Source organism: Brachycentrus maculatus, unplaced genomic scaffold (genome assembly GCF_059751285.1).
Source record: "Brachycentrus maculatus isolate JH-2025_06_01 unplaced genomic scaffold, ASM5975128v1 h1tg000078l, whole genome shotgun sequence".
Taxonomy (NCBI): Eukaryota; Metazoa; Arthropoda; class Insecta; order Trichoptera; family Brachycentridae; genus Brachycentrus; species Brachycentrus maculatus.
In genome coordinates, this window is record NW_028280832.1 from 321,518 (window position 1) to 349,402 (window position 27,885).

The 27,885-nt window shown below is 30.6% G+C and overlaps 1 protein-coding gene across 1 annotated transcript in view; it reads left to right on the forward strand.

Moving 5' to 3' along the window:
* LOC148311051 (sialin-like) overlaps positions 1 to 22,268 on the forward strand; it is a 45,739-nt gene extending 23,471 nt beyond the window's left edge. The window contains exons 4-11 of the mRNA XM_088257318.1: positions 733 to 881; positions 9,203 to 9,350; positions 13,648 to 13,811; positions 15,736 to 15,885; positions 17,214 to 17,346; positions 18,525 to 18,680; positions 19,705 to 19,790; positions 20,391 to 22,268. Coding sequence (XP_088113444.1) covers positions 733 to 881; positions 9,203 to 9,350; positions 13,648 to 13,811; positions 15,736 to 15,885; positions 17,214 to 17,346; positions 18,525 to 18,680; positions 19,705 to 19,790; positions 20,391 to 20,588 — 1,184 coding nt within the window. The 3' untranslated portion in view covers positions 20,589 to 22,268. The remainder of the gene's footprint in view (positions 1 to 732; positions 882 to 9,202; positions 9,351 to 13,647; positions 13,812 to 15,735; positions 15,886 to 17,213; positions 17,347 to 18,524; positions 18,681 to 19,704; positions 19,791 to 20,390) is intronic.
* Positions 22,269 to 27,885: the final 5,617 nt, after the last annotated feature.

A 27,885-nucleotide genomic window follows, 5' to 3' on the forward strand; every position in this document is an offset into this window, starting at 1 on the left:
TCACAAGATCTAAAACAAGATTTAATATTACCCTATAGTGAGGGACTAATCACGTTGTTTCTTATAATTAAAGATCAAGTTGACATTGATTTGATATGATACAGTGCCGTATGCACCATTGAGTTTGGATTAGAAACAAACGAAAAAAAAAAAGGAATAACCAGCAAAGCCTATAGAGGCTCTAATAGTAAAGGCTTGTCTGCAGGTAGGATTGTAAGGATAGGAAAACTAAATGTGGAAAATACATCACAAACACCCAGACCAATTGAAAATATTTCTTGAATTTATTTTGCACTTGGCAGGAATCGAACCGAGGCCAGTTTTGCAGTTGAGCGTCTACCCAACCTATGCCAAGACGCCTGTCAATATATCAATGTCAAAATATTCAATCATTCATTCATATCCGCTCCCTACCTGGAGCATATGCAGTCTACAAACTGCCTTCAAGCTTTTCTGTTTTAAAATATGAATTCAGAAAAAAAAATCTAAAATCATTTTATTTTTCTTATAAAAATATTCATACCTCATCCGCCATAAACTTTTATTTATTTCACCGTTATTGTGTGGAATGTGCAAGATGCTACTCAGTAACAATATAATATTCAAACGAACCGAGTATTTTTAGAAGCAACAGTGCAAACTGATTGCACGAACATAGATGTCAAATAAACTAATTGAAAATTATGATCCAATTAGCAAGACAAATAATATATTTTTTCTGTTTTGTACCAGGCGGTCGAGTGGCAGAGTTATTTTCAGCAAAATGGGTGATGTTTTTCAGTGTTCTGATTAACATTGTGTGCACTCTCCTGACCCCTGTTATGGCTGAAGCTCATCACATTGCTGTTATTGCAATGCGTATAGGGGAAGGCATCGGAGGGGTGAGTTCTTTGCATTTTTTATCTCTACTGCCATTATTTATTTAGGAAAATTACCTACCGATTTGTATTTTTTATCATTAACCTGTCCAGGACTATGTGTACGACTAATACAAAACATGACTTATGACATGATTTATATCAAAACATGATTTATGTCAAAATTATCCATATTTCGATAAATCATGTTTACTACTGGTGCATATGTTTTTTTTTATTCAATAAAATATGTTGCTTACAGTATCGACTTAATATAAAAATAAAAATAAAGTAAAAATAGCATATCTAAAAAAAACTCACTCCTGGACACGTTAAGAATGTTACCAGTATAAAAATAATAAAATATTTTTTTAACATACCAATATTTTTAATAATATTTAGGTACTCCTACATTTTGATAGGCTTGTCTATAGAATTTAATGTTGCTATTATTTAAGTTTTGAATTCCATTTTTAAATTTACACCCTTTTATTATATTTTAATGTACCAACACTGTTTCTAAATAATAATATTTAGGTACATACTTGGTCAGTTGTAAGATTTATAGAGGAATAATTTAAAAAAATATATTTTGGCCATGCAAAAAATTAGATAAATATTTCAAATAACAATAAATGTTATTTTTGACTGTTCTACCATTATTCTACAGATGAGTTTGTCGAGGTGCTTATTTAAAATGTTGCTAGTATTAAAATTTTAAATTCCTTTTTTTTATTTAAACCATTTTAATTTTAAATGTCCTTAAATATTTACATAAATGTTTGTAAGGTACATGACATGATACCATTTACTGAAATTTTATCATAACATATTTCAATTATCTATTTGTTTTAATTTTAATCACTTGTTTAAAGTAAAATATTTATTTAACCCACAATTGAAATGGTTTGGTCAGTCAACTAAACAAACCATTAATTCCTAATATTCAAAGAGATTTATTAAAATGTGACAAATATTGTTTTTTAAATATATTATAAAATGTATCTACCTTGCAATTACTCATAATATACATTATTTGAAAGAGTTATCTTTTAATTTTAGAAAATTGTAATGCGCTAAATATTCATATTCAAATAACCCATTTGTTTTAATGGCATGTTCTAGGTTTTTTCTTATTTGTATATAATAATGTAATAATAATAATGTGTGAGTGAAAACATTATCGTAACATGTGTTTCGGTGAACTCTACATCATTATCAAACGTCGCGTGACTGATGCGTGAGTTTGTTATTGATATGAAGTTCATCTCAACAAGTGTTATAATATAATAATTATTAATTTGTGATATTTATTAACAAGTTGCCATTATATTTTAATATGTATAGATAATCCCCCAAAGGTCACAATAAAGTATAATAATATGTGATGTTTAATAACAAGTTGCCATTAAATTTTAATATGTATAAATATTATGCCAAAGTGACTGCTGATTTGATGAATGATAAAATATTTTTGACTAGTAATGGAGAGTTTTAGTAATTTAAAAACAAAAGATAAAAGATTGAAATTTAAAGACAGTGACTTTTTAACAAAAATAATTATTTTAATAACAATGACTAATTTGATCATCGACACAAATCCCAAATGATATATCCCCCCCCCCCTGTAAACATGATAAACGACTGTTACATGTTTGTCGTGTGACAATCATGGGCTTCATCAATTATTAATTTGTGATATTTATTAACAAGTTGCCATTATATTTTAATATGTATAGATAATCCCCCAAAGGTCACAATAAAGTATAATAATATGTGATGTTTAATAACAAGTTGCCATTAAATTTTAATATGTATAAATATTACGCCAAAGTGACTGCTGATTTGATGAATGATAAAATATTTTTGACTAGTAAAGGAGAGTTTTAGTAATTTAAAAACAATTGATAAAATATTACAATTGAAAGACAATGACTTTTTAACAAAAATAATTATTTTAATAATAATCACTAATTTGATCATCGACACAAATCTCAAATGATATACCCCCCCCCCTGTAAACATGATAAACGACTGTTACACGTTTGTCGTGTGACAATCATGGGCTTCATGTAAATGCCTATTTATTGTAACTGCAGATAGTTGGTAGAATTCCATTTTGAATTGTTGGGTAATATTTCCAAAATTAAACAGGGTTATTGAATTGAATTCTACTTTTATTTACATATATCGCTCACTCCTTTCAAGAACGTCATAAATCAAAAATCGACAATTTTCAGTTGTGCATATTTTCGGAATGCCCAGAAAGTGTACTATATCCCAGCAAAAACAGCATATTTTTAACTTAATATTTACCCGCTACAGGGCAGAAAGTGTTGTTTTTGGATTTTGAAGAAAATGTATTGTTTAATTTTTTAAAAAAATATAATAAATATTTTTCAAATGGAGAAAAAACCTTCAGGTTTTACCTAAAAGATCTGTTGCACAGTAAAAAGTTCAATAAGTGGCTTGATATTTATTTTTAGTACATTGTATTATATTTTCAAATTTTAAAAACGTTCTCCTGAAAAATCAAGTATTTTGATTTATGACGTTCTTGAAAAGAGTGAGCGATATGTGATAATATGTGATGCGTTTTGTCTTATTAAGACATTATCAAACATTGAATAAAAATATTTACAAAATGTCCTTATATGCTAACAATAATTGCTATTATTAGGTCTAGGGGTACATTCAATGGTGGGTATTTCAGTGGGTAATGTGGACTTATCTTAAATTTCATAGAAATCCATATTACCCATTGAAATACTTACTATTATATGTACCCCTAGACATTATAATAGCAATTATTTTTGGTTTATAAGGACATTTTTTTTCTATTTATAAGGAAATTTTCAGTGTTTGATAATGTCTTAATATGACGAAACGCGTCGCATATATCGTAGTCATACAAGAGAATGTGACCAAGTGCATTTTTTCACAAAAACGTGATCATTGACTATTTGATATCTTACTAGCTTAATATTGCCCTGAAAAAATCCCGAAGGTTTTTAAACTTGGAAGTATAATATATTGACTTGTTAAAAATGACAAACTGCATTGATGTTTATTTTCTTGCCAAGCAAAAGTGACTTCAATGGCCCCCCTGAACATTTTTCGTTTTGTTAGTTGGTCACTTTCTCCTGTACGACTACGATATGTAAATAAAAGTAGAATTCAATCCAATAACTATATTGTTTAATTTTGGATATATAACCCAACAATTTTGAATGCCTATTGTCAATTTTGTCTATCTCAAGACGTGCAACATAGAAAAATGCATTTCTTCATGTTTAACACGTTCTGTGCATCGAACACAGCTCCCGTGTCTATACAAATATTGCAGCCACGCGTTGCCGGGAGTCGTGTTGAATAAAGCTAAGGATTCGTAACTGGTTTTATGTGTTTTGAAAACACAAAAGAATACACTTACATATGTTAAATATTTATATACATATTTGTAAGGTACCTCATATCATTTACTGAATTTTTAACATATTTCAATTATCTGTTTGTCTCAATTTCAGCCACTTGTTTAAAGTTTTATATTTATTTAACCTACAATTTAAAATGGCTCAGGTCAGTCAACTAAACGAACAATTAATTCCTAACATTCAAAGAGCTTTATTAAAATGTTGTGACAAATATTTTTTTTATGTGGATATTTCAATTGAAAAATTATGGGTTTCAAAAATTGGCAAAGTGTGACATTATGTTATACGCATTGAACATGTTAAAACAATAATTTATTAAAAATATATATATATATATATATATATATATATATATATATATATATATATATGTATTGGTTGGTTAAAAATATTGAAAATTTATTTAGAGCAATAAAAAATATTTTATGAATGTGGCCAGTAGTAAAAAATTAAGAGTAGTTTGGGTGATTCCATGACAAGGGCATGGCTCTTCCGGCGCTGTACACCCTGTTGGGCCATTGGGCGCCCCCGAATGACCGGATCAAAATGTCCATTATGATTCACGCAGGGACCGCTCTGGGCGGCGTAAAAGCCTACTTCACCGGGATCAATATGTTGGTAGGACTCGGTAAGAAGAACTGTGACATAAATTGATCTCTTCTCACCGATCTGTCAGCTTCAGTCCGGTGATGGAAAGCATGGCTCATTTCATGTGGGTTATCTCTGTACTATGGTCACTCTATGTTCTTTAAATTTGCACAACTATCCTCTCTTCTTTCTGTGTTCTGCATTACAGTCGATCGAAATTCGCAATGTCGGTATAAATTATAAGTAATGAATATAATAAAATAAAAACTATATAGTTTTTTCCACATAAATTTTGATGATGTAACCCAGACTGATGATATTGGTTACGACGAAACGCGGTCGCTGGTCAAATTAAATTAATGTGTAAAAAACTATATAATGTTATTTTTACTTTTATAAAATGCAGTTCCTCCAAGAAATGTTAGTACAAAACTTAAATTTAAAAGTTGATAAAGCAATCTATAAATTGAAATTTTATTAACACATTGTTGTCGGGCAGTTTTTTCATCAAACCCGACCCTAATTTTGCTCAGACAGTCTGCCACCTGACCCTCAGTGTACTTATCACTAGTAACCACAAACCCAATTCCGATCAGTACAATGTTTTTTGGCATCTTTCGTACTCTACCAAAAGTAAGCACATAAAACGCTTATAAGCGTCTCCCGCTCTCTACTGACAGTGTGTAAAAGATGCTTTTAAGTGTTTCCCGCAAACAATGTGTTAATAATTGGCAAAAACAAGCAGATTTTAATCATATGAATACTTTATTAAATAAAAATAAATAAAACTACTTTTAAAAATAAAATAAAGAGAAACAATTTTTTAAATCAAAATAAATATATAATATCATGATAACTACAAAAAATTACTTTGTTATGCAATCACTATATATTTTATTTTAACTTAATCATAATGTAAACTGTTTTCAAAGTAAACAGCTTATTTAGAAAGAATCTGTTAACTTTTAAACGAGTCGATGTTATTATTAAGTTATATTAAGATATAATGTGATTTTATAACGGTTATTTATAAAGTTATAAAATGAAATATCACGAAGTAAGTGCAGCGAATACAGTGAAAACTCTATCTATCGTTTTAAAGGTACCTATTAAATAAGCTATGAACGCAGGCAAACAATGAATGCGGGATTAAGAGGTCAAAACGCAATGAGATACGATCGAGTAAAGATACTGTCCTCCCAAACTGCATACCAATTGGTAGATTAAAATTCTAAGAAGAATACAAGTTTTAGATATAAATAAAAGAAAATATTAAAAAAAACTACAAACCTAATCACCTAAAAATAATAAAGTTTATTGCATTGTAAATAATCTGTGATTGACATTTCGCTCACTCCTTTCAAGAACGTCATAAATCAAAAATCGTCAATTTTCAGTTGTGCATGTTTTCGGAATGCTCAGAAAATGTACAATATCCCAGCAAAAGAGGCATATTTTTAACTTAATATTTACCCGCTACAGGGCAGAAAATGTTGTTTTTGCATTTTGAAGAAAATGTATTGTTTAATTATTTTTATAAATAAATTAAATATTTTTCAAATGTAGAAAAAACCTTCAGATTTTACCTAAAAAGATCTGTTGCACAGTAAAAAGTTCAATAAGTGGCTTGATATTTATTTTTAATACATTGTGTTATATTTTTAAACTTTAAAATGGTTCTCCTGAAAAATCAAGTATTTTGATTTATGACGTTCTTGAAAGGAGTGAGCGATTTGTTTTTTTTTTAAACTTGAAGTCAACAGTATATTTTCGGCCTTGCAAATAATATTTTTTTCACAATCAGGTATTGAATGTGCTAAGTAGAAAGTTTTTAATCTTTCAAAGAGTGTGCATGCTTCTGAAAATGAAGATACAGGCAGCGGCTCCTCTTCATCAATATGGACCTCTTCTGCTGTATCCGTCAACCTTGCGTCACACAAGATTTCGATAGATTCTATCCCACACATTGGATTCGTATTGTCGTCGAATGTAAAAGAAATTAAATTTAGAAGAAAGTAAATTTCTTGAATGTTTTTCGCAGATACTTTGTGGGACATTTTATAAACTTTATAAAATAAAACAACTTTTGGCATTGTAAGGGAAAAGTACATAACTATAACCTAACTATGAGTATTTCAATGTTTTAGAATTAGTACATAAACCCTGATGATGACAAGGTTCTTGTCGAAACCGGTTGGAAAAAATGTACCGATAAAAGTGGTTAAAACAAAGTAGGTTTATTTTATAAAGAAATTAGTAAAATTGAGAAGAATGTAAAAAACACAGGCAAAATACATAAAATATTCAGCGTAATTCAAACGATGAATGTGGTAAAATGGTAAAAGAGAAACTTTCGATGCGATTTATTTTTTTATGAAATATTTCGGGGTAGAAAAATAAACGACAAATCCGGGAAAATGTTTATTCGAGGAACGATAGATAGAGGTTTCACTGTATATTGTATATTATAAAAAAAATATGTGTAAATTTTTTCGCAGTCCGCCTCCGTAGTGTAATGGTCAGCACGCTCGGCTACCGTTCTGGAGGTCCCGGGCTCGATTCCCAAGGGGGGTAAAATAAATATAAGTGATTTTTTCACTGTAATATTTATTCAATATTACCATGGACTAAATACCTGAAGCGGAGGCTGATCACCTTTCCTTCATGTGTAAAAAACGATCAAGATAACACTGCGTTTATATGACACAGTGCCCTATGCCCATTGGGGTGCGGATAAGGGTTTTATTATTATTATTAAATTTTTCCGCAGTAAAAATATTCTAATCTTGACCTATGTTATGATGATAAAATAAAACTGTAAAAACGATAATAATTTGCTTTTTAAACAATATTTGATTTGCAAGCGCACTTTGCATTGTTCAATTCACGCTTTTATTAACATTGTCCGTCGTGTAACACTTAACCATATTTGATTTGTGAATATTCACTCCAATTTAATTTATGTGAATTAAATTCCTATCTTTATATATGTGTTTGTTAACGATGCTTAAGTTTAAGATACTCCAGAACCATTTTCATGGCTTCTTACACAAATGAGTTTAAGCATCTAATTTTTTATTTCAAATAGAAAAACATTTTTATACTGATACAGTATATTATATATCCATCAACAATGAGTGTGAAATATCGATAAGCCCGAAAACGTGATTTATTAGATGTAAAAATGTAGAAGATAAGAGTTGGCACGGTGGGTTGTATTATTTTAACCATATCCACTCTCCACATAGAGTTTTATGCATTACAAATTATAAAAGCAAGGCGATCCGTAAACCTCTCGATCAATAACAATAATTGCTACATTATTCCGAAATCCGAGGTTTCAAAAACACTAGAATAAACTAAAAAGCCACTTTGATTTGTGAGATTCTAGTAAACTTTTTTCTAAAGATTTAATTCATTATTCAGTATTGATGAAGAAGGGCATTAAGATGGAAATATAGTAGTCTGGGCATTTACATGGCTTGCGACTTGTTTTTGGCTGGTTTCAGTGATCACTTTATATAGATAAATGAATATAGATAAATAATAATATGGATGTCTGGGTATTTACATAATAAAGGCTGGGTTAAGTGATCACTTTATACATGTGTGACATTCACTATTCTGCCCATGATTGACAACCACACTACTCGAATTTTGGTTATGTTGTATTTATGGCAGTTCTCGGCACCAATTAAAAAAAAAGTGTGAAATAAGGTGTCAATCGAAGCACAATTTCCGAAATTTGAGTAGTGTGGTTGTGAATCAAGGGTAGAATGGTGGATGTTGAACGTATATTAAGTGATCACTCAAACTAGCCTATGGCAGATTGTAAGCTCTGTAAATACTTAGACTTCCATATTCTTCATTGATACAAATAATAATTGTATCAATGAAGAATATGGAAGAATATGATTACAAATAACTCCTAAGTGGACAAACCCAAGTTTGTCAACAAAGATTTGTACACACTCAAAATATTTTTAGTGTGTTTAAATCTTTTTCACATTACTTAAATTTCAAAAAGTTGTACATATGCATTGCTAAATATTATAAATTAATTTGTAAACCGGCAAATTACAAGTCATAAGCCCCGTAAATGCCCCGACATCCATTTTCTTATCTGAATATGCTGCATTAGCAATTGAATCTTGATTAAAATAACTCTAATAATTCAAAGTGGGGTAAAGATCTGGACGGACTCAAAATATTGTGAATCTTAGTTCTTATTTGTGACATTCTCGGGAGTCAGTGGCATGTGGCATGAAGGTCTGATTCACCGCGCCGACTCTAGAGCGAGATCTAACGATGATGGTGTGTTAGGGAGTGACGTTCCCCGCGATGCATGTGTTGCTGTCCAAGTGGGCCCCGCCTGCCGAGAGGGGCGTGCTGTCGGCCGTGGTCTACGCAGGGACGGCTCTCGGAACTGTCTTGTCTATGCTCCTCGCTGGAGTGCTCTCTGCCAATCTTGGTAAGACAATTTTGAGAAACTAATAGATACATATCCTGTAATGGATTCAAGTTATCAACCTGTATGCAGTTTCCGCCATGGTTATGCGGCTGTCCAAACTCTAAACACAGTAAGGGACATTTTTTGTAGTACGTTTTTTTTGCATTTTTGGACTAAGTAGATTCTACTTAGTCCAAAAATGCAAAAAAGACTACTTACACTTATTTATTTACATTTATATCACTCAGAAAGAGCGAGATCAGGAGAGTTAGGTGGGTGTGAAGGAACATTTCTAAAAACTGAATGGGCTAGAGCGTTGTCGTTTCATGAGCTTCAGCCCATTTAGGTTTGAGAACTTGTGAGTTTTTGGCTAATTCTCGATCACTGTTCTTCCCTACTTACCCTAATCACCTGATCTTGCTACTTCTGACTTCTTCTTGTTCCCCAAACTCAAAAGCCCTTTAAAAAGAAGAAGATTTAAAACCATTTCCGAGATTAAGGCAAATGTGATATGCGAGTGTTTTTTACTAGAATTTTTCATGAAATTATAGTAACTTTAAACATAATGAGTAAATTCACTCACGAGTAGGCAAAGGCTATGAAACTTAAAAAGTTGAAGCCTGAGTAGGGTCATGATAAACGGTGTTGCATAAGCCGTAGCTAGATTTCAGAGCCACTTGGATGTTAGGTAATTTAAAAAAAAGGCAAATGTGACAAAGAGCTTAAGGACATTACAAAAGAAGCATTCCAGGACTGTTTTCAAAAGCGAAAATACTGTTGGGATAAGTGTGTGCGTCGAGGAGGTGAATATTTTGAAGGCGACCCAGACTTGTAACTTATAAATAAAGTATATTTTGTTTTAAAATGTCAGTCTACATATTAATTGGACAGGCCAATTATTAGAACTTTCGACATTAAAAATTTACGCTGAAATTAAATATAAACCGAGAAAACCAATACCATCCTAATCGGGCAACTGAAAAAAACAACAGTTACCTATTAGTGACATCTTTATATTGTAGCCATATGTGATAACCACTATACTATGACACTATGGAGATGAGACAGTATAAGACAGATCCATTTGTTGATAAAGCGATTGCTTATCAGATTGTATTTTTATTATTGCCAAAAATAGGCATTAATTTTAATACTAGGTAAATGATGTATATTTTCTGATAAAATAAATAATCTATGTTTTCGATTTATACCTGCAAAGTGTGTTCTAGCATTGAGTAGTGTGATCAATCTTCTTTTCTATTTCTTACCTATAATGCACTTAAATATTGTATTCCGTGCTTTGTTTCTTATTACTGTTTACGCAATGTTCTGTGCTTCAAAGCATTTTCCAACTAATTGTTCTGATTCACTTGGGGCACACATCACACTCTGCACTCAAAAAACATATAATCCATTTCAAAATACCTTAAAATAATATTTCAAACACACAAATCGATCAAAATATTATGTATTCTTCGGCAATATGAACTTACAACTAACTAAATAACATCTTGTCATATGTCCATTTTTCAGTAAGTACGGACAATATACATAAGCTATGTAGAATCCTAAATAACTAGCTAAATAACATCTAGTCATATGTCCATTTTTCAGTAAGTACGGACAATATACATAAGCTATGTAGAATCCTAAATAACTAGCTAAATAACATCTAGTCATATGTCCATTTTTCAGTAAGTACGGAAAATATACATAAGCTATGTAGAATCCTAAATAACTAGCTAAATAACATCTAGTCATATGTCCATTTTTCAGTAAGTACGGACAATATACATAGGCTATGGAGAATCCTAAATAACTAGCTAAATAACATCTAGTCATATGTCCATTTTTCAGTAAGTACGGACAATATACATAAGCTATGTAGAATCCTAAATAACTAGCTAAATAACATCTAGTCATATGTCCATTTTTCAGTAAGTACGGACAATATACATAGGCTATGTAGAATCCTAAATAACTAGCTAAATAACATCTAGTCATATGTCCATTTTTCAGTAAGTACGGACAATATACATAAGCTATGTAGAATCCTAAATAACTAGCTAAATAACATCTAGTCATATGTCCATTTTTCAGTAAGTACGGACAATATACATAAGCTATGTAGAATCCCAAATAACTAGCTAAATAACATCTAGTCATATGTCCATTTTTCAGTAAGTACGGACAATATACATAGGCTATGTAGAATCCTAAATAACTAGCTAAATAACATCTAGTCATATGTCCATTTTTCAGTAAGTACGGACAATATACATAGGCTATGTAGAATCCTAAATAACTAGCTAAATAACATCTAGTCATATGTCCATTTTTCAGTAAGTACGGACAATATACATAAGCTATGTAGAATCCTAAATAACTAGCTAAATAACATCTAGTCATATGTCCATTTTTCAGTAAGTACGGACAATATACATAAGCTATGTAGAATCCCAAATAACTAGCTAAATAACATCTAGTCATATGTCCATTTTTCAGTAAGTACGGACAATATACATAAGCTATGTAGAATCCTAAATAACTAGCTAAATAACATCTAGTCATATGTCCATTTTTCAGTAAGTACGGACAATATACATAAGCTATGTAAAATCCTAAATAACTAGCTAAATAACATCTAGTCATATGTCCATTTTTCAGTAAGTACGGAGAATATACATAAGCTATGTAGAATCCCTAATTATAGATTTTAAATGTGCACTAGAAATTTCTAAGCATCACTGTTTTCTAGGAATCCTAAATCTGGATTTAAAAATAACAGTGAAATTCTCGAGTTAGAATAAACACCATTAATCAACACCCAAAACACTTTTCACTCATTGTAATCCTCCATACTTATTACACATTGTGTAAAGTAAATAATGACACCCTGTACTGAATGCATATTATTCATAGCCATCCATTATCCATATGGCGTTGTTCTTTTGAACTACTGTAAATTTTGCATCATCCAAAGATCAAAGAGAATTTGTTGAATGTCATATCATAAGAAAGAAATTTTGTTCTCAAATTATTTTAAGTCTCGAGATTTTTACTGACATCTTGAAGAATAATCATGAAGAAGTCTATCGAGATGGGAATATGGATGGCCGGGGTTAATATTTACAGGGTTTAAATGTCATACATTGTGTAATAATTTTGGAAATTTTTACAGCGCCATTTTCGTAAAATACTACCTAAAGGCGCTTGTGTAGTATTCACCATTCTACTACTGACCCTTATCCGCACCCAATGGTGCATAGGGCACTGCATCTAATTGATGCAATGTTAAGTAGATCATTAAATAAATGAAGGCAAGGTGATTGATCCTGCGCTTCAGGTACCAGTCCAGGGTAATATTAAATAAACATTGGAGTGAAAAAACACATATATTTATTTTGACACCCCTGGGAATTGAACCTGGTATGTCTGACACGGACACCAAATGCACTAAGTATTACACTATGGAGGCGGGAGAGACTGTTCTACCCATAATTAACTACAACATTACACAAATTTCAGAAAGTTGTATATATGCTTAAATTGAAATCTTGATATGAATAAGTGGACCAAATCCAAAAGCAATTGTGAAAAAAAATTGGACGCTCAAAATATTGTTAATATTTTAAATCTGTTTGGGTGGTGACTGAGCGGAGCCATTTCGTCGTAACGTAACACGTTACAATGCGAGCATTCGTATAGTCAGTACAGCGAGCCGAGCACTCCATCCATAGTTTCGGATGCTCGGTGATGCTCGCTGCGAGCGATGTTACGAAGTTACGTTACGACGAAATGCTCCAGTCAGTTACCACCTTTAAAAGATCAGGCTGCATTGCGGTGTATATCATTTGACCTGAACAGTGCAATATGGTCCAAAACAGTGATGTGCTTCTATAGATTTCCCCGGCTCTGCTGATCCGGTTGTTAAAATAATTTAGGTTCGGAGAGGTGGATGTTAAAATACTTCTTGTTTACTATCCTATTGAGAGGGAATTTTTACATGATCAAAATGATTACTTGATTTGATAAAGTAAATTTACTATTATTTGGTTTGCATATATCTATCTATAATCTATATAGATAAGTAATTAAGGGAATAGCGAATATTATGTTTGATATACAAATATTACCAAATTTTCGGTGCGTATTCACCAAGGTGCAAGGCAGTACTTAAAATTTCAGCAGCACATCACTGGTCCAAAAAATCTTTAAATAAAAATTATTCTTGATTTTTGGTAAAACCTCCTTATTCGAGTGCGTGATGTAAGTTAACCTTACACATACTAGCATAACCTAACATAAAACTTTATAGGTTGGGAGTCAATATTCTATGTGATGGGTGGACTTTCGTGCATTTGGTGCGTCCTGTGGGTGATTCTGGTACAAGATTCTCCTCAAAAACAGCCCTTCATCGACCAATCGGAGAGAGATATGATATCAAAGTCGCTCGGAACCAATACTCACGCCACCCCCAAGGTAAATATAGCCTAATATATTTCCATACTTAAGAGTAAGAGTGAGTTTTAAAATTGTCATTACAGTCATAGTCATTTTATGAATCAAAATTAACAAAATGGCTATGCAGATGATGCGATAGGATTAACCATACATATACGTTGGTTCAGCCTTTATAGGTATTTGCATAACCACTGTAGCTGTTACCCAAAGGCTATGATAATATTTTTTTATTATTTATTCTATCAGACACTGGATTATTCACCCTACGGATGATAAATACATCAATATCATAGGTGTCTCAACTTGAGATTAAACATCTCTCGTTTTAGAGAAAAAAAAATGGAAGTCTGAGCATCCTAGGGCTTACAATCAGGCATTTAGGTGGCTTTAGTGATCACTTTATACACTCGTGTAATGTTTACCATTCTGCCAATTATTGTACATTTACCTGTCCAGGAGTATGGTCGTATATGTACGACCAATTCAAAACATGACTTTTGACATGATTTATATCAAAACATGATTTATATCAAAATTATCCATGTTTCGATAAGTCATGTTTACTGGTGGAAATGTTTTTTTTATTCAATAAAATATGTTGCTTATAGCATCGACTAAATATAAAAAAAATTGTCCGTCTCCGTGGTGTAATGGTCAGCGTGTTTAGCTACCGTGCTGGAGGTCCCGGGTTCGATTCCCAGGGGGGAGGTGAAAATAAATATTAGTGATTTAACACTGTAATATTCATTTAATATTACCCTGGACTGGTTCCTGAAGCGCAAGAGTGATCACCTTGCCTTCATGTAAGTAATGATAAAGATAACACTGCGTCAATTTGATGCAGTGCCCTATGCACCATAAGGTGCGGATAAGGGTTATAAAAAAATATATATATAAAAAGTAAAAAAAAATATCTAAAAAAAAAACTCCTGGACACGTTAATTTTTGGAACTCATACATATGCAATGAACTTGGATCTCTTTGGGAGTATAGTTGAGAAATGAGTGAAGTACATACAAATGCCAGGTTTTAAGCCCTGGGCAGTGGCGTGCATGGAATTTTTAATCAGTGTAGGCAGTAGGGTTGGGTAAGGATAAGGCATAGTAGGCACTGGTCGTGTTTCTATATGGAATGCAAATAATCCAGGGTAAGAACTGCTTTTCTGCCTATATAGAATGCTCACCTCTGGCCCTGAGATGCTCAAACTTCTATCTTCATTTATATAAAACGATGGCTTCATCGTAGAAAACTTCTTATTTAGATTTAGATAGTGAATTGGTTTTATTTTTATTTCAAATCAGTACCTATCGGCGAATAATGATATATTATTTTAGTAAAAATAAGTGAATTGAAACATATTAAGTACTTACTCACTTGGAACAAACATAGATCTGGAAACAGATTTTAATTTATTATTTTAACAATACTTATTGGCAGTGCAAAAAACATGATTGCCATAATTAAAAGGCTATTTTCGAAAACTAAGTACCTTCTTTAAATGGAGTTAAGGTTGAAACACCTATAAGCTAGAATGGTATTTTGTATATAGCGAATAGATATTAATGGATCAACTACCACTGTTAAAATTATCACCACATAAATAATATTGCATAAATTTATATAAAATTAAATTTATTATATTTTAAAGTATGTTATTAGTCCGCCTCCGTAGTGTAATGGTCAGCATGCTCGGCTACCGTTCTGGAGGTCCCGGATTCGATTCCCAGGGGGGTTTAATAAATATAAGTGATTTTTTCACTCTAATATTTATTCAATATTACACTGGACTGGTACCTGAAGTGGAGGGCTGATCACCTTTACTTCATGTGTAATCGATCGAGATAACACTGCGTTTATATGAAGCAGTGCCCTATGCACCATTGGGGTGCGGTAAGGGATTTATTTATTATTATGTTTAGAACATTAGTGTCTGATTCCACAGAGGTTGTCCGTGCCGTGGAAGTCCGTTTTGACATCTCCTCCGTTCCTGGCCATCCTGGTAGCGCACACCTGCTCCAACTGGGGCTGGTACATGCTGCTCATAGAGCTGCCTTTCTACATGAAGCAAGTTCTCAAGTTCAACATTACTGAGGTGATTATATAACTTGCGTTTAACCATAGAGTGCTGAGAACCAATATATTGACTCTTGTATACTTTGAAAAATGTCCATATTGTCAGTATATCGGTAGTGTAAAGGCAAAGGGGTATATATCTGTCTTATACCAAATTTTACAGCAGAGCAAAAACAAACATGTGAAATTAAATGAATCATTTGTTTTATGTATTTTTATATGTGCATATCTTAATAAAACTAAATAAATATTGCAACTACAGCTATATCTTTTTGCCAGATTATTGAATACACTATTTTAAACATTTTGTGGAACAAACTTAGAAAATTAAAAATTTGACAGATATACCCCTTTGCCATTGCACTACCGATATGTGAAAAATGTCAGTTTTTCGGCATCAAAATACTGATGAAAAATAGAAATGCATTTTTTTGTTTATAAAAACCCTTTCTTAACCCCCTTCAATCCACTTAATTTTAAATGAACCCTTATTGCAAACAAGTTTTCAACAATTTTAGCACACTTTAAAGAAAACATTTCAGCAGTTAAACGGATAACCTTGGAATGCTGAAAATCATTATATTGATTTTGGTATATTTTGTCAAAAGCCCGGCCGTCGATATATTTTTTCTTCTTCTTTTTTTTTTTAATAAAAGAGAAATATTTGTGTTTTTATTATTTACACAAATATTTCAATTTTGTACTATTTCTGTGAGCCTAAGCGGCTCATTATTAGAAATAGGTATCTAATTGTGGTAGAGTGGGTTCGAACCGAGAAACTCTGACTAAGAGTTCGCGACACTAACCACGGGACCCCGACACATTCTATCGATGAAGCCAGTGTATTTTGGCTGTCGAGCTGGGAAATTGTGTCGCAGAGTGCGCATTTCAAAAGTTCTGATTGGTCAATAATATTCTCCAATAAATAAATTGAAGTAATTTTTAGTGAAAAATACATCTTCTTTTTTTGTTTTTGTAAAAACCTGTGGTTTTCGCCCCTACAGTGTCAGATTTGTCCAATAGTGGTAAAGCATATATGAAATATCGCATGAATATATTTGTTGTACTCAAAGTAGTGATGTAAATAATGAAATTAGAATGTAAATCAATCGGACGATCCGCATCGATAGTGAAAACTTTGCCCTTACAATGTCCACTAAATTAAAAATGGAAAATTTTTAACAAAAAAGTCTTCAGCAAGTTTAGCATACATATAAGAAAATTCTCAACACTCAACGTTTAAGACTAATAAACCACTAGCGCTTAAAAGAAATTTACCACCGTGTATATTCTATTTTAATAATGTAGAAAGTTTAGTTTTATAATTTGAATATTTCATGTTTTCAGAATGCAGTAACCACGGCTATACCATTCCTGACCCTTTGGATCTTCAGCTTGTGTTTGAGTCGCACTCTGGACTACTTGAAGTCGAAGGGAAAGATTACTACCACAACTTCCAGGAAAATTGGCACTCTCTTTGGTAAACACACCCGACTTCTATTATGATCTTAGCAATTCAAAGTCAATGTGAATATTTAAAGATTAAGAGATCTTTCTAAATGTATATTAGAAGTGTTCTGGTGGAATGTATCCCAAAAAATATGAATATAAATAGGTATTATTTTTTGACATCTCATCAAAGATGAAAAAGAATATGGAAGTCTGGGCATTTACGGGGCTTACGACCGTCATAGGCTGGTTTAAGTGATCACTTTACACACGTGTAACATTCACCAATTCTACCCATTATTGACAACCACACTACTCAAATTCTTGGAAGTTCTATATATATGAACCAATTTATAAACCTTGTTCATGAATCACTAGAACTTCACTAGAGACATCTATTGGTGAGATGTAAAGAAGCTTTTTATTAAGCAGAAACTCTTATATTAAATAACTCTTATGTTAACTCTTATGTTGTAAATATGTATTAATATAAATTTACATTACTTAATTTATATAGAATCACTATGTTACAAACATAAAGTATGTTCACAAATTGCATTCAGGCTCTCACCACTTTTACATCCTCTTTTATTTTTCTCTTTATGGGTTACAATCTGTGTGATGATTGGTTTGCTTCTTTCATGGTCAGTCTCCACCCGCCCTATCCTCTGCTTGTCTCTTCAACTCGGCATACCCGCTACAGCGCATGTCGGAGATAATTTGGTTCATGTAGTTTAAGTGGGGACATCCTCTGTAGTTTGTGCCTTTGCACATGCTCTCCGCAGTCATAAGAAGCAACCCTGGGTGTTTTATATTACATTAGCCTATCCATTTGGCTTGCTATTGTGCTACTTTATTTAGTAAGCATCTAGACTTCCCAGCTCAACTACATACCCCATTGTTCTCTACATGTTCCGACTGATGAATCCCTGATATGCATCTGTAGCATTACATCTCAAATGCCTCTAGCCGCTCCGGTTCTGCCTGCCCGATAGTCCACGTTTCGCTTCCATATAACAGTATACTCCAGACTAGAGTTATTTATTTTGCAAAAAAAAGTTAAAAAAGAAATAAATAAAAGAGACGATTTTGAGAGGCATCCGAACTAGCCATACCTGATGAAATTACTTTTTCTTGACAAACAGTTAAAAAAAAGATCACTCAAATGTAAAAAAAATAGTAAGTAAGATAAAATTGTGTAAATTTCAGCATCCTTTGTCCCGATGGTTTGTCTCCTGGGGCTATGCTACGTGGGGTGCTATCACAATGTGGCAGTGGGTTTGATGGCTGTCGGAGTCACCTGCATCGGAGGGATGTTCTGTGGATTCCTCTCTAATCATATCGACATCGCTCCCAACTTCGCAGGTAATAAATAATTAACAACTTATTATAATATAAAAATAGATCAACTTTTCAATGGTTTAACCTTTTACGGTGCTAAAAAATTCTATGTGCCCCCGGTGATATGTATTTTGTACACCATATGAAAATATGGTTTAAAAACGGGAAAAATGTTAATATTCCTAAATGTTGCTTTTGTTGACCATAGTTGAAGTTTAAATGTAACAATGTTGTAATGTTAGCTCTGGTAAGTACCTGAAAACGAGAAAAAAATACATCACAAGTAGCCGCAATAACTAATGTAGCGACACGACCACCGCGTATGATGGTTTGCGCACTACTAAACTTGCAACGACATGCACATATATGCAAAGCAACAGCACTCAAAGCAGCAACAAAGGAGCGCACACACTGAGAAACTTTGTTTATTGGTGATTTTATCTCCCAATTTTTTCAAAAATTATTTATTTCTGTCGCTGCAAATCAATAAATTTATATTATAATACTTTCATGTAATACATAATGTAATGTAAAAAAAATTGATGCCTTCGAAATGTGGTGTTGCGAGGCGATGCTCCGAATTCCATGGACAGCTAGACTCACCAATGAGTCCATTCGCCAGGAACTACGCTCGGATGGCTTGACTCTGGCCAATTTCTTTGGACACGTTGCGCGTGGCAACGAGGATAGCCTGGAACGACTAGTTGTGATCGGTAGCCTGGAGGGAAAGAGAGGGAGAGGAAGATCCCCCACACGATGGACCGATCAAATTAAGGCAGCAGCTGGCACCTCAGTGGTTGGAGCGCTACGTGCAGCGCAGTCAAGGGATAACTGGAGAAGAGTCATTGCTTCTGCAAGGGTCACAGCCCTCAGCAATAAGGATTAAGACGGAGAAGAAGAATACATAATTATATTACAGAGGAATACAAAAATTCTGAGCCTGTGTCTATTATATTTTGTATAAATATTCTTATTTTATTAAATTAAATAAAACAAAATAATAGTCTGTACAGTGTCTTTGGAAAATAAATGTTTTTTTTTTCTTCAGGAACACTCATGGCTATAACCAACACGATGGCAACTCTTCCTGGAATTATTGTACCTATCTTCGTTGGACATTTGACCCACGGGAATGTAAGCGCAAATATCTTTTAAGGCCCAATAAACGATAAATCACAACTTATTTTTTTTAACCCTAGTAACATATGGTGTAATTCAACTTTATGCTTAAAATACCATTGTTGTAATAAAAATATTAGTTTTTCTTTGAAATAAATATTTATATGGTTTTTAAAAGAAACGAGTTATTGAAAGGTACAGAGTTAAAAAAAAAAAAAGAATTTTATTTTTTCAAATATATATTTTAAAAAAAGTCAAAATTCCAATATATCGCTGGTTAAATGCCAAAGGGCCACAACGTAAAAAAAATAATCAAACTCTTTATTCCAAAAATGTTATCTACATCGTCAACATTTTCATATTCGAAAGATGTTGACGATATAAATAAATAACATTTTTCTAAAAAAGAATTTGTTTTTTTTTGTGTTGTGGCCTTTTGGCATTTAACCAGCGATATGTTATTTTAAAAAAGTGCGCGCGGAAACGCGTCCGACCTCTAGCGTGGCCGTTCACATTCTGAAATTGAACAACTGAGATCTCAGCCTTAACATGACTTAATATGCATCAATGACAATTTCCAGTTAGTTATAAAAAGCATTAATTTTTGTATTACAGCAAACCATCTCGGCATGGCGCATCATATTCTTTGTGACTATCGGGCTGTACATCATCGAGATCTTCGCCTACACCATCTTTGGGTCTGGTGAGGAGCAGCCGTGGAACCGAGCTCCGGAAAGCGCTGACGATACTGTGGAAGGACAGCCCCTCAACGACAAGGTCAAGGAGGATTCTAAACTCGCAGGACGTGATTAAGGCGGCAAATTCATAAATAAAACAACACAATTTTATAGGAGGTGAAGTAAATTTATATTGAAAAATAATTTCAGAAATCTCTTGTTATCATCAGGGATTATGTTCAGCAAACAAGCAACGGATATTGAGATTAACACTAATATAAACTTTTGCAATCGGTTATAATTATAGAAAAAACGACAGACCTTATCAAGTTTACGAAAGAGCGGTTTACAGCTTTGCTGATATGATCACAAATAACACTACATTTTATTATTCATTAATTTTTTCAAATCAATGAAAAAATATAGTTTTTACATACAATTAAATGGTATATAAAAAAAATATACATTTTAAAAACTTTTTAAACATTCGAAAATATAAATCAAACATTTTGGCAAAATATTTTTTATGATTTGACGAGACGATTTGTAAAAAAAACCATGTGACAATTTTTTCAACAGCAAAAAATGCCAAGCCATTGAAAATAATGTAAAACAGTAAACCCTCCTGTGTATAACATTAATATAAGTACTGCGTTATAGGAGGGAACGTTATAGAGGGTAAATGATTGCAAATTGTATTTTAATTTAATAATAACTCACTTCAGTCATTTCCGCTGGTTGAAATGTAAAAATACAATTTCTAACATTAACCCCTTCTATAATGCGGTACCTATCTCAACATTATAAGGGGGTTTACTGTACATACAGTTTGGACACGCGTACTCTCAAGAAAATATTTATAAGAAATATATATTCTGCATAGTAAAAATTAACCTTGTCATGTTTAGAAATGTGTCAATTAAATAAGCTTTTATTGTGATCATTTCATTTTTATTCATTTTCATTTCATACTTAATTTTTCTCTTAGATAATATTATTACTTTTTAAGAAACGGAGTGAATTTAAAATTTATATAATAATAATAATAAAACCCTTATCCGCACCCCAATGATGCATAGGGCACTGCGTCATATAAACGCAGAGTTATCTTGATCGTTTACACATGAAGGAAAGGTGATCAGCCCTCCGCTTCAGGTACCAGTCCAGGGTAATAATATTGAATAAATATTACAGTGAAAAATCACTTATATTTATTTTACCCCCTTGGGAATCGAACCCGGGACCTCCAGAACGGTAGACGAGCGTGCTGACCATTACACTACGGAGGCGGACAAGATAAAATTTATAGTGATAATTATTATGCATAACTTTAATAACGTCATTTTAATATGTATACATTTCAGATAGCAAAGAATACGGTTAAAATCAAATAAATAAATGGCAACATTGGTTACGATATAGCATTTAGAAAAAAAATTATCTTCTATAGGTATAAGTAATATGTATTTAAAAAATTATAAAGTGATAAAAAGCTGATAAGAATTTAATATAATGTCACATATACATATATTTATGTACTTGCAATTATAGCCCAGGATATAATAAGCCCAAAAAATATTACTGACATTTTAAAACTGGTTTGTTGTCGATAGTGGTCACTGGTCAAATAAAATAAAATTGGAAAAAGGTATTTATTGTTATTTTATTATATAAAATGCAGTTCCAGCAAGAAATATTAGTACAAAACAATAATCTTATAAATAAAAATTCACTATGTATTTTTTTCCGGGGCAATGTTAGGCAATTACTAAAATAAAAAAATTCTTTATATAAAGTATAAAAATTAAAAAGAAAACTTATTAAAAATGTACTTATGTTTTACATAATAAGTGTGTAGAAATATATATGGCAATTGTCTTATGTTATTAGATAAATAAGTAATAGTTGTAAGGAATTTAGATTAAAAAAATAATGCTCATACATGTAGTGAAAGAAAAATCTATTTTATCTGTAAAAAATAAATAAATGCAGATTGAAAATATTGCTTTTAATGTTTATGAATGGAAATTTTCTATATAAATAAAAATATAAATGTTAGTTGGTTCAAAATTTTCATAAATAAATTATCTGGTCAAATTATAAGCTTAATAATAAAAATGAAAATGGTATTTTCTGGCGTTTCTCATGTGTGTGATTATAATCTGGAATTCGGATCTCACATACTAATAAAAGAGTTTCTGCTTAATAAAAAAGCTTCTTTACATCTCACCAATAGATGTCTCTAGTGAAGTTTTAGTGATTCATGAACAAGGTTTCTAAATTGGTTCATATATATAGAACTTCCAAGAATTTGAGTAGTGTGGTTGTCAACAATAATGGGTAGAATTGGTGAATGTTACACGTGTGTAAAGTGATCACTTAAACCAGCCTATGACGGTCGTAAGCCCCGTAAATATCCAGACTTCCATATTCTTCTTCATCTTTGATGAGATGTCAAAAAATAATAATTCCAGTGAATTGCATTAAAATTTTGACACAATGTTGCATTTGAATATGTGCAGTTTTTATATACACCTGTGACAGGGAAAATATGCTTTTTGACAGCAATGTCAGCGCCATCTGTTAAAGGTAACAGCAACACATGCAATACTAAACATTGCTTAAGGTGGGCAACTTGCTTCTTGAATGCTGCTATCACTTAGCATTTTGATAGCATTGTTGTATCATAGATTTTTTTTTCATATTTTCATTGCTTCACAAGCATTAAGAAATGGAATATATTAGAAATGTGTGCTTTCTTTTCTCTTTGTTTTCCATTTCACCAGACTGAGCTGTGGCTGTTTACTTCTTCTTCTTATTTACGAGCCCTCTGACCTCCACTGCTGGACATAGGCCTCTTCCCCTTCTTTCCATTTCTTCCGGTTGGTTGCTGCTTGCAGCCAGTTTTTACCCCCCACAGCGACAATATCGTCAGACCATCTCTTTCATCATATTTTTATATTATATTATCAACTGGCTGTTTACAGCCAGTTGATAGTATAATGTAAAAATATGAAGGTGGTCTTTGTGTTTCGGATTGCATTGAGTTTTGAAATATCGCATACTTATTACTTATAACCCTTATCCGCACCCAATGGTGCATAGGGCATTGCATCGAATTGACGCAGTGTTATCTTGATCATTACTTGCATGAAGGCAAGGTGATCACTCTTGCGCTTCAGGAACCAGTCCAGGGTAGTATTGAATAAATATTTCAGTGTAAAATCACTAATATTTATTTTCACCCCCCCCTGGGAATCGAACCCGGGACCTCCAGCGCGGTAGTTAAACACGCTGACCATTACACCACGGAGGCGGACAGAAATATTGCATACTAGGAATATTTAAAAAAAATTATTAAAAAAAGATATTTTTCAATAATTTAACTTTAAAATATACCAAAAACATCTTTACAAATTTACATATTTAATTTCTTCTTCCTTTCTCTATAATTTTGTAATTATTTATCCCTTCAACAATCAGTTCATATTTGACAAAGGTACTGGCAATTTTAGATTTTGAAATGCATATAAAATGCAATTTTTCAAAAAATTGTTATTACGTTATTGTTGTGTGTGTATGTATTTGTTATAACATGAATTTGTGTTCTAGAAAATTTTACATGCGTAGTTTTTTCTGTAAAAATAAAATATCCGAATTAAAAAGTTCAAGCATAAAGAGGCTTATTTTTTTTTCTAATATGTAAGTATTACGCATATGAAATGTTACATTTTCTAAAAAAATGTACTTCTTTTTACAAATTGTCATATTTGTGTATTTAGCTAGAGTTAATTTTACATCGAAAGCCAAACTTCACTCATAACCTCAGCTAAGTGTAAAAAAATGCCTTTTGATAACTTGTGACTGTTTATTCCTAAATATATATGTATTTTCATAGTTTGGAGAGGATTTTATACCAAATCTATAAACTAGAAGTAAAATCATCTTGTTCTAATGTTGGTTTATGGTAAAATATAGCCATGTGTATTAAAATAGCTTTTCTTATGAATGTGCGTATTACATTACATAGAAATAAATAAAATGATTATTTTATTTATTGTTTCGGCATTAACTTTGTGGTAAGACATGTTACAATGATTAAAGAAAACACTTGTTTTTTACCACTTGAGTTTTATTATAGACTACATGTTTCAGAAGTTAAACTTCCATCATTCAGGTCTGTATAATAACTATAGTTATAATAACTTTAATCATCGTAAAATGATTATTGATTGATGTATAGAAATATCGTACAAATAAAACAATAAACTTTATGTAATTTAAACAAGAACATTTAATTTATTATTAGATTAAAACCAATATTTTTAGCTTTTCCACTTTTTTTATTTGACCAGCGACCGGGTTTCGTCGTTACCGACATCATCAGACTGGTCTGTCATCCAGTCTGATGATGTCGGTAACGACGAAACCCGGTCGCTGGTCAAATAAAAAAAGTGGAAAAGCTAAAAATATTGGTTTTAATCTAATAATAAATTAAAAATGCAATTCCATCACGAAGTGTCAGTGAATAATATAAATCCATCAAGAACATTTACTTATTTTCTTCTAAAAGTAGTCTGTTAAATCTATTTTTCAAATAGTTATATTATTATAATGTTAAATAAATCAATTGATAAAGTAATTCTTGTTCCCGTATTGCTTCAATTATATCAGATATAAATGTGCATTTTGTATTTTTGCAATGACGTGTCTGGTTCAAAATAAATTGTCAATCCTTTGTACAAAGCATTTTCTTGGAGAAATAGTGGCCAAAAATACTCATAATGCAAAATTATTGTATATTTGCACCTCTGGCTTTACTGGGATGATATAAATTTCAATTTGCTTGTACTAAAAAAAAAAAAATAAACTGTGTCAATTCAATATTACACACCGCCCTAAACTATTATGTAATTAAAAATAAGATACCTATAAGATATCTGTAACTTTAAAAATATATTTCATTTACTATTTACTCAATTAATTTAGTAATTATAATTAAAACACAAAGAATCTAACTACAGAATGTGAATATTTTTCATTATATTTTTTCAACTTTAATATTTTATTATTATTAAAAGGTTACCATATAATATATTATTGATGGAGAAACTAACGCTTATTTTGTAATATTAACTGTTTAACAGTATTTTACTATTGTTAAATAAATAAATATTAACCGTTTTAGTGCTGAGATTTTTGGCAAAACGGTTCTTTTTAGTAGGTGTACAAATTCAACAATATTTGTCTCAAATATTGACCGATTTTAGTATTTCTTTCTAGTATTAGTGGAGTAAATTTCAAACCACTCAAATGTAATGGCATTTTGTATATGTGTGTATATGTGTGTATATATATATATATATATATATATATATATATATATATATATATATATATATATATATATATATATATATATATATATATATATATATATATATATATATATATATATATATATATATATATATATATATATATATATATATATATATATATATATATATATATATATATATATATATATATATATATATATATATATATATATATATATATATATATATATATATATATATATATATATATATATATATATATATATATATATATATATATATATATATATATATATATATATATATATATATATATATATATATATATATATATATATATATATATATATATATATATATATATATATATATATATATATATATATATATATATATATATATATATATATATATATATATATATATATATATATATATATATATATATATATATATATATATATATATATATATATATATATATATATATATATATATATATATATATATATATATATATATATATATATATATATATATATATATATATATATATATATATATATATATATATATATATATATATATATATATATATATATATATATATATATATATATATATATATATATATATATATATATATATATATATATATATATATATATATATATATATATATATATATATATATATATATATATATATATATATATATATATATATATATATATATATATATATATATATATATATATATATATATATATATATATATATATATATATATATATATATATATATATATATATATATATATATATATATATATATATATATATATATATATATATATATATATATATATATATATATATATATATATATATATATATATATATATATATATATATATATATATATATATATATATATATATATATATATATATATATATATATATATATATATATATATATATTACGAAACTTATATTTATGAGGAAAATGGAAATTTTCATTCACAAGAATATGTCGAAGTCGTGTGAAATTGGCCCATCCTCCAAGTTTTCACTATCGATGTGCATCTTACGATTGGTGAACATCTTAATTTCATTGTAACTATCACCAAATATTTTCATGCAATGTTTGAAAATCGCTTTCAACATCACTATTGGACGAATCTGACACTGTAAGGGCAAAAACAATAGGTTTTTACAAAAAAATTATTTCTATTTTCACTAAAAATTAATTTTATTTAGAAACGCGCACGCTTCGACACAACCTCATATACTGGCATCATCGTCAGTATATCGACGGCTCCACTTTTGGCCAAGTATACTACATAATTAGTCAATATAATGATTCTCAGCACTCTAACTGTTGATGTTTTGACCGGTTAGAAAATATGATTTTCTGACCCGTTTTTAGCTTATTACTATGTAGATGTTATGTTAAAAAGGAAATATATTGCCGCGCTCATGGCACTCACTGCTATAGCAGTCATGGCCTACATATGGAAAATTACAATAGCTGACTATAGCTGTCAGCCAAATAATTTAAGTATACCTTTTTTTCCACATTTTTTTATACAGTATCGCATAAAACATATGTATCTACCATGTAATTAAAGAGTTTACTATATATGGATTGAGTTTAAACAAAAAAAACCTTAATACAACATGGGTCAATATAAATGATTGCGAAAAATGTGTCCGCAAAGGTGTTAAAAAAATTATAGATTGGTTTCTGGCTACTGTTACTTATTGTAGTTTCCTGATACTAATTCATATGCATATGTATTTTAATCTTAAACATTGTTTTTAAATTTGATACACTGTAGTTTTATTGATTTGTTTTATTAAATAAATTCGTTTAAAACAAAAACATCTTGACTTTTGATGACAGTTTATATTTATGGCGAGAATGGCATTTTTCGAAAAGTGTTGAATTCTGATATTATTTATTATTTTTTTATCATATGCAAATTACAAATTACAATAATGTACCCTTACTGGGTTTTCCCGTTCCGAGGGTACATTTTAAAATTCTTATTTATTGTCTGCCTCCGTAGAGTAATGGTCAGCACACT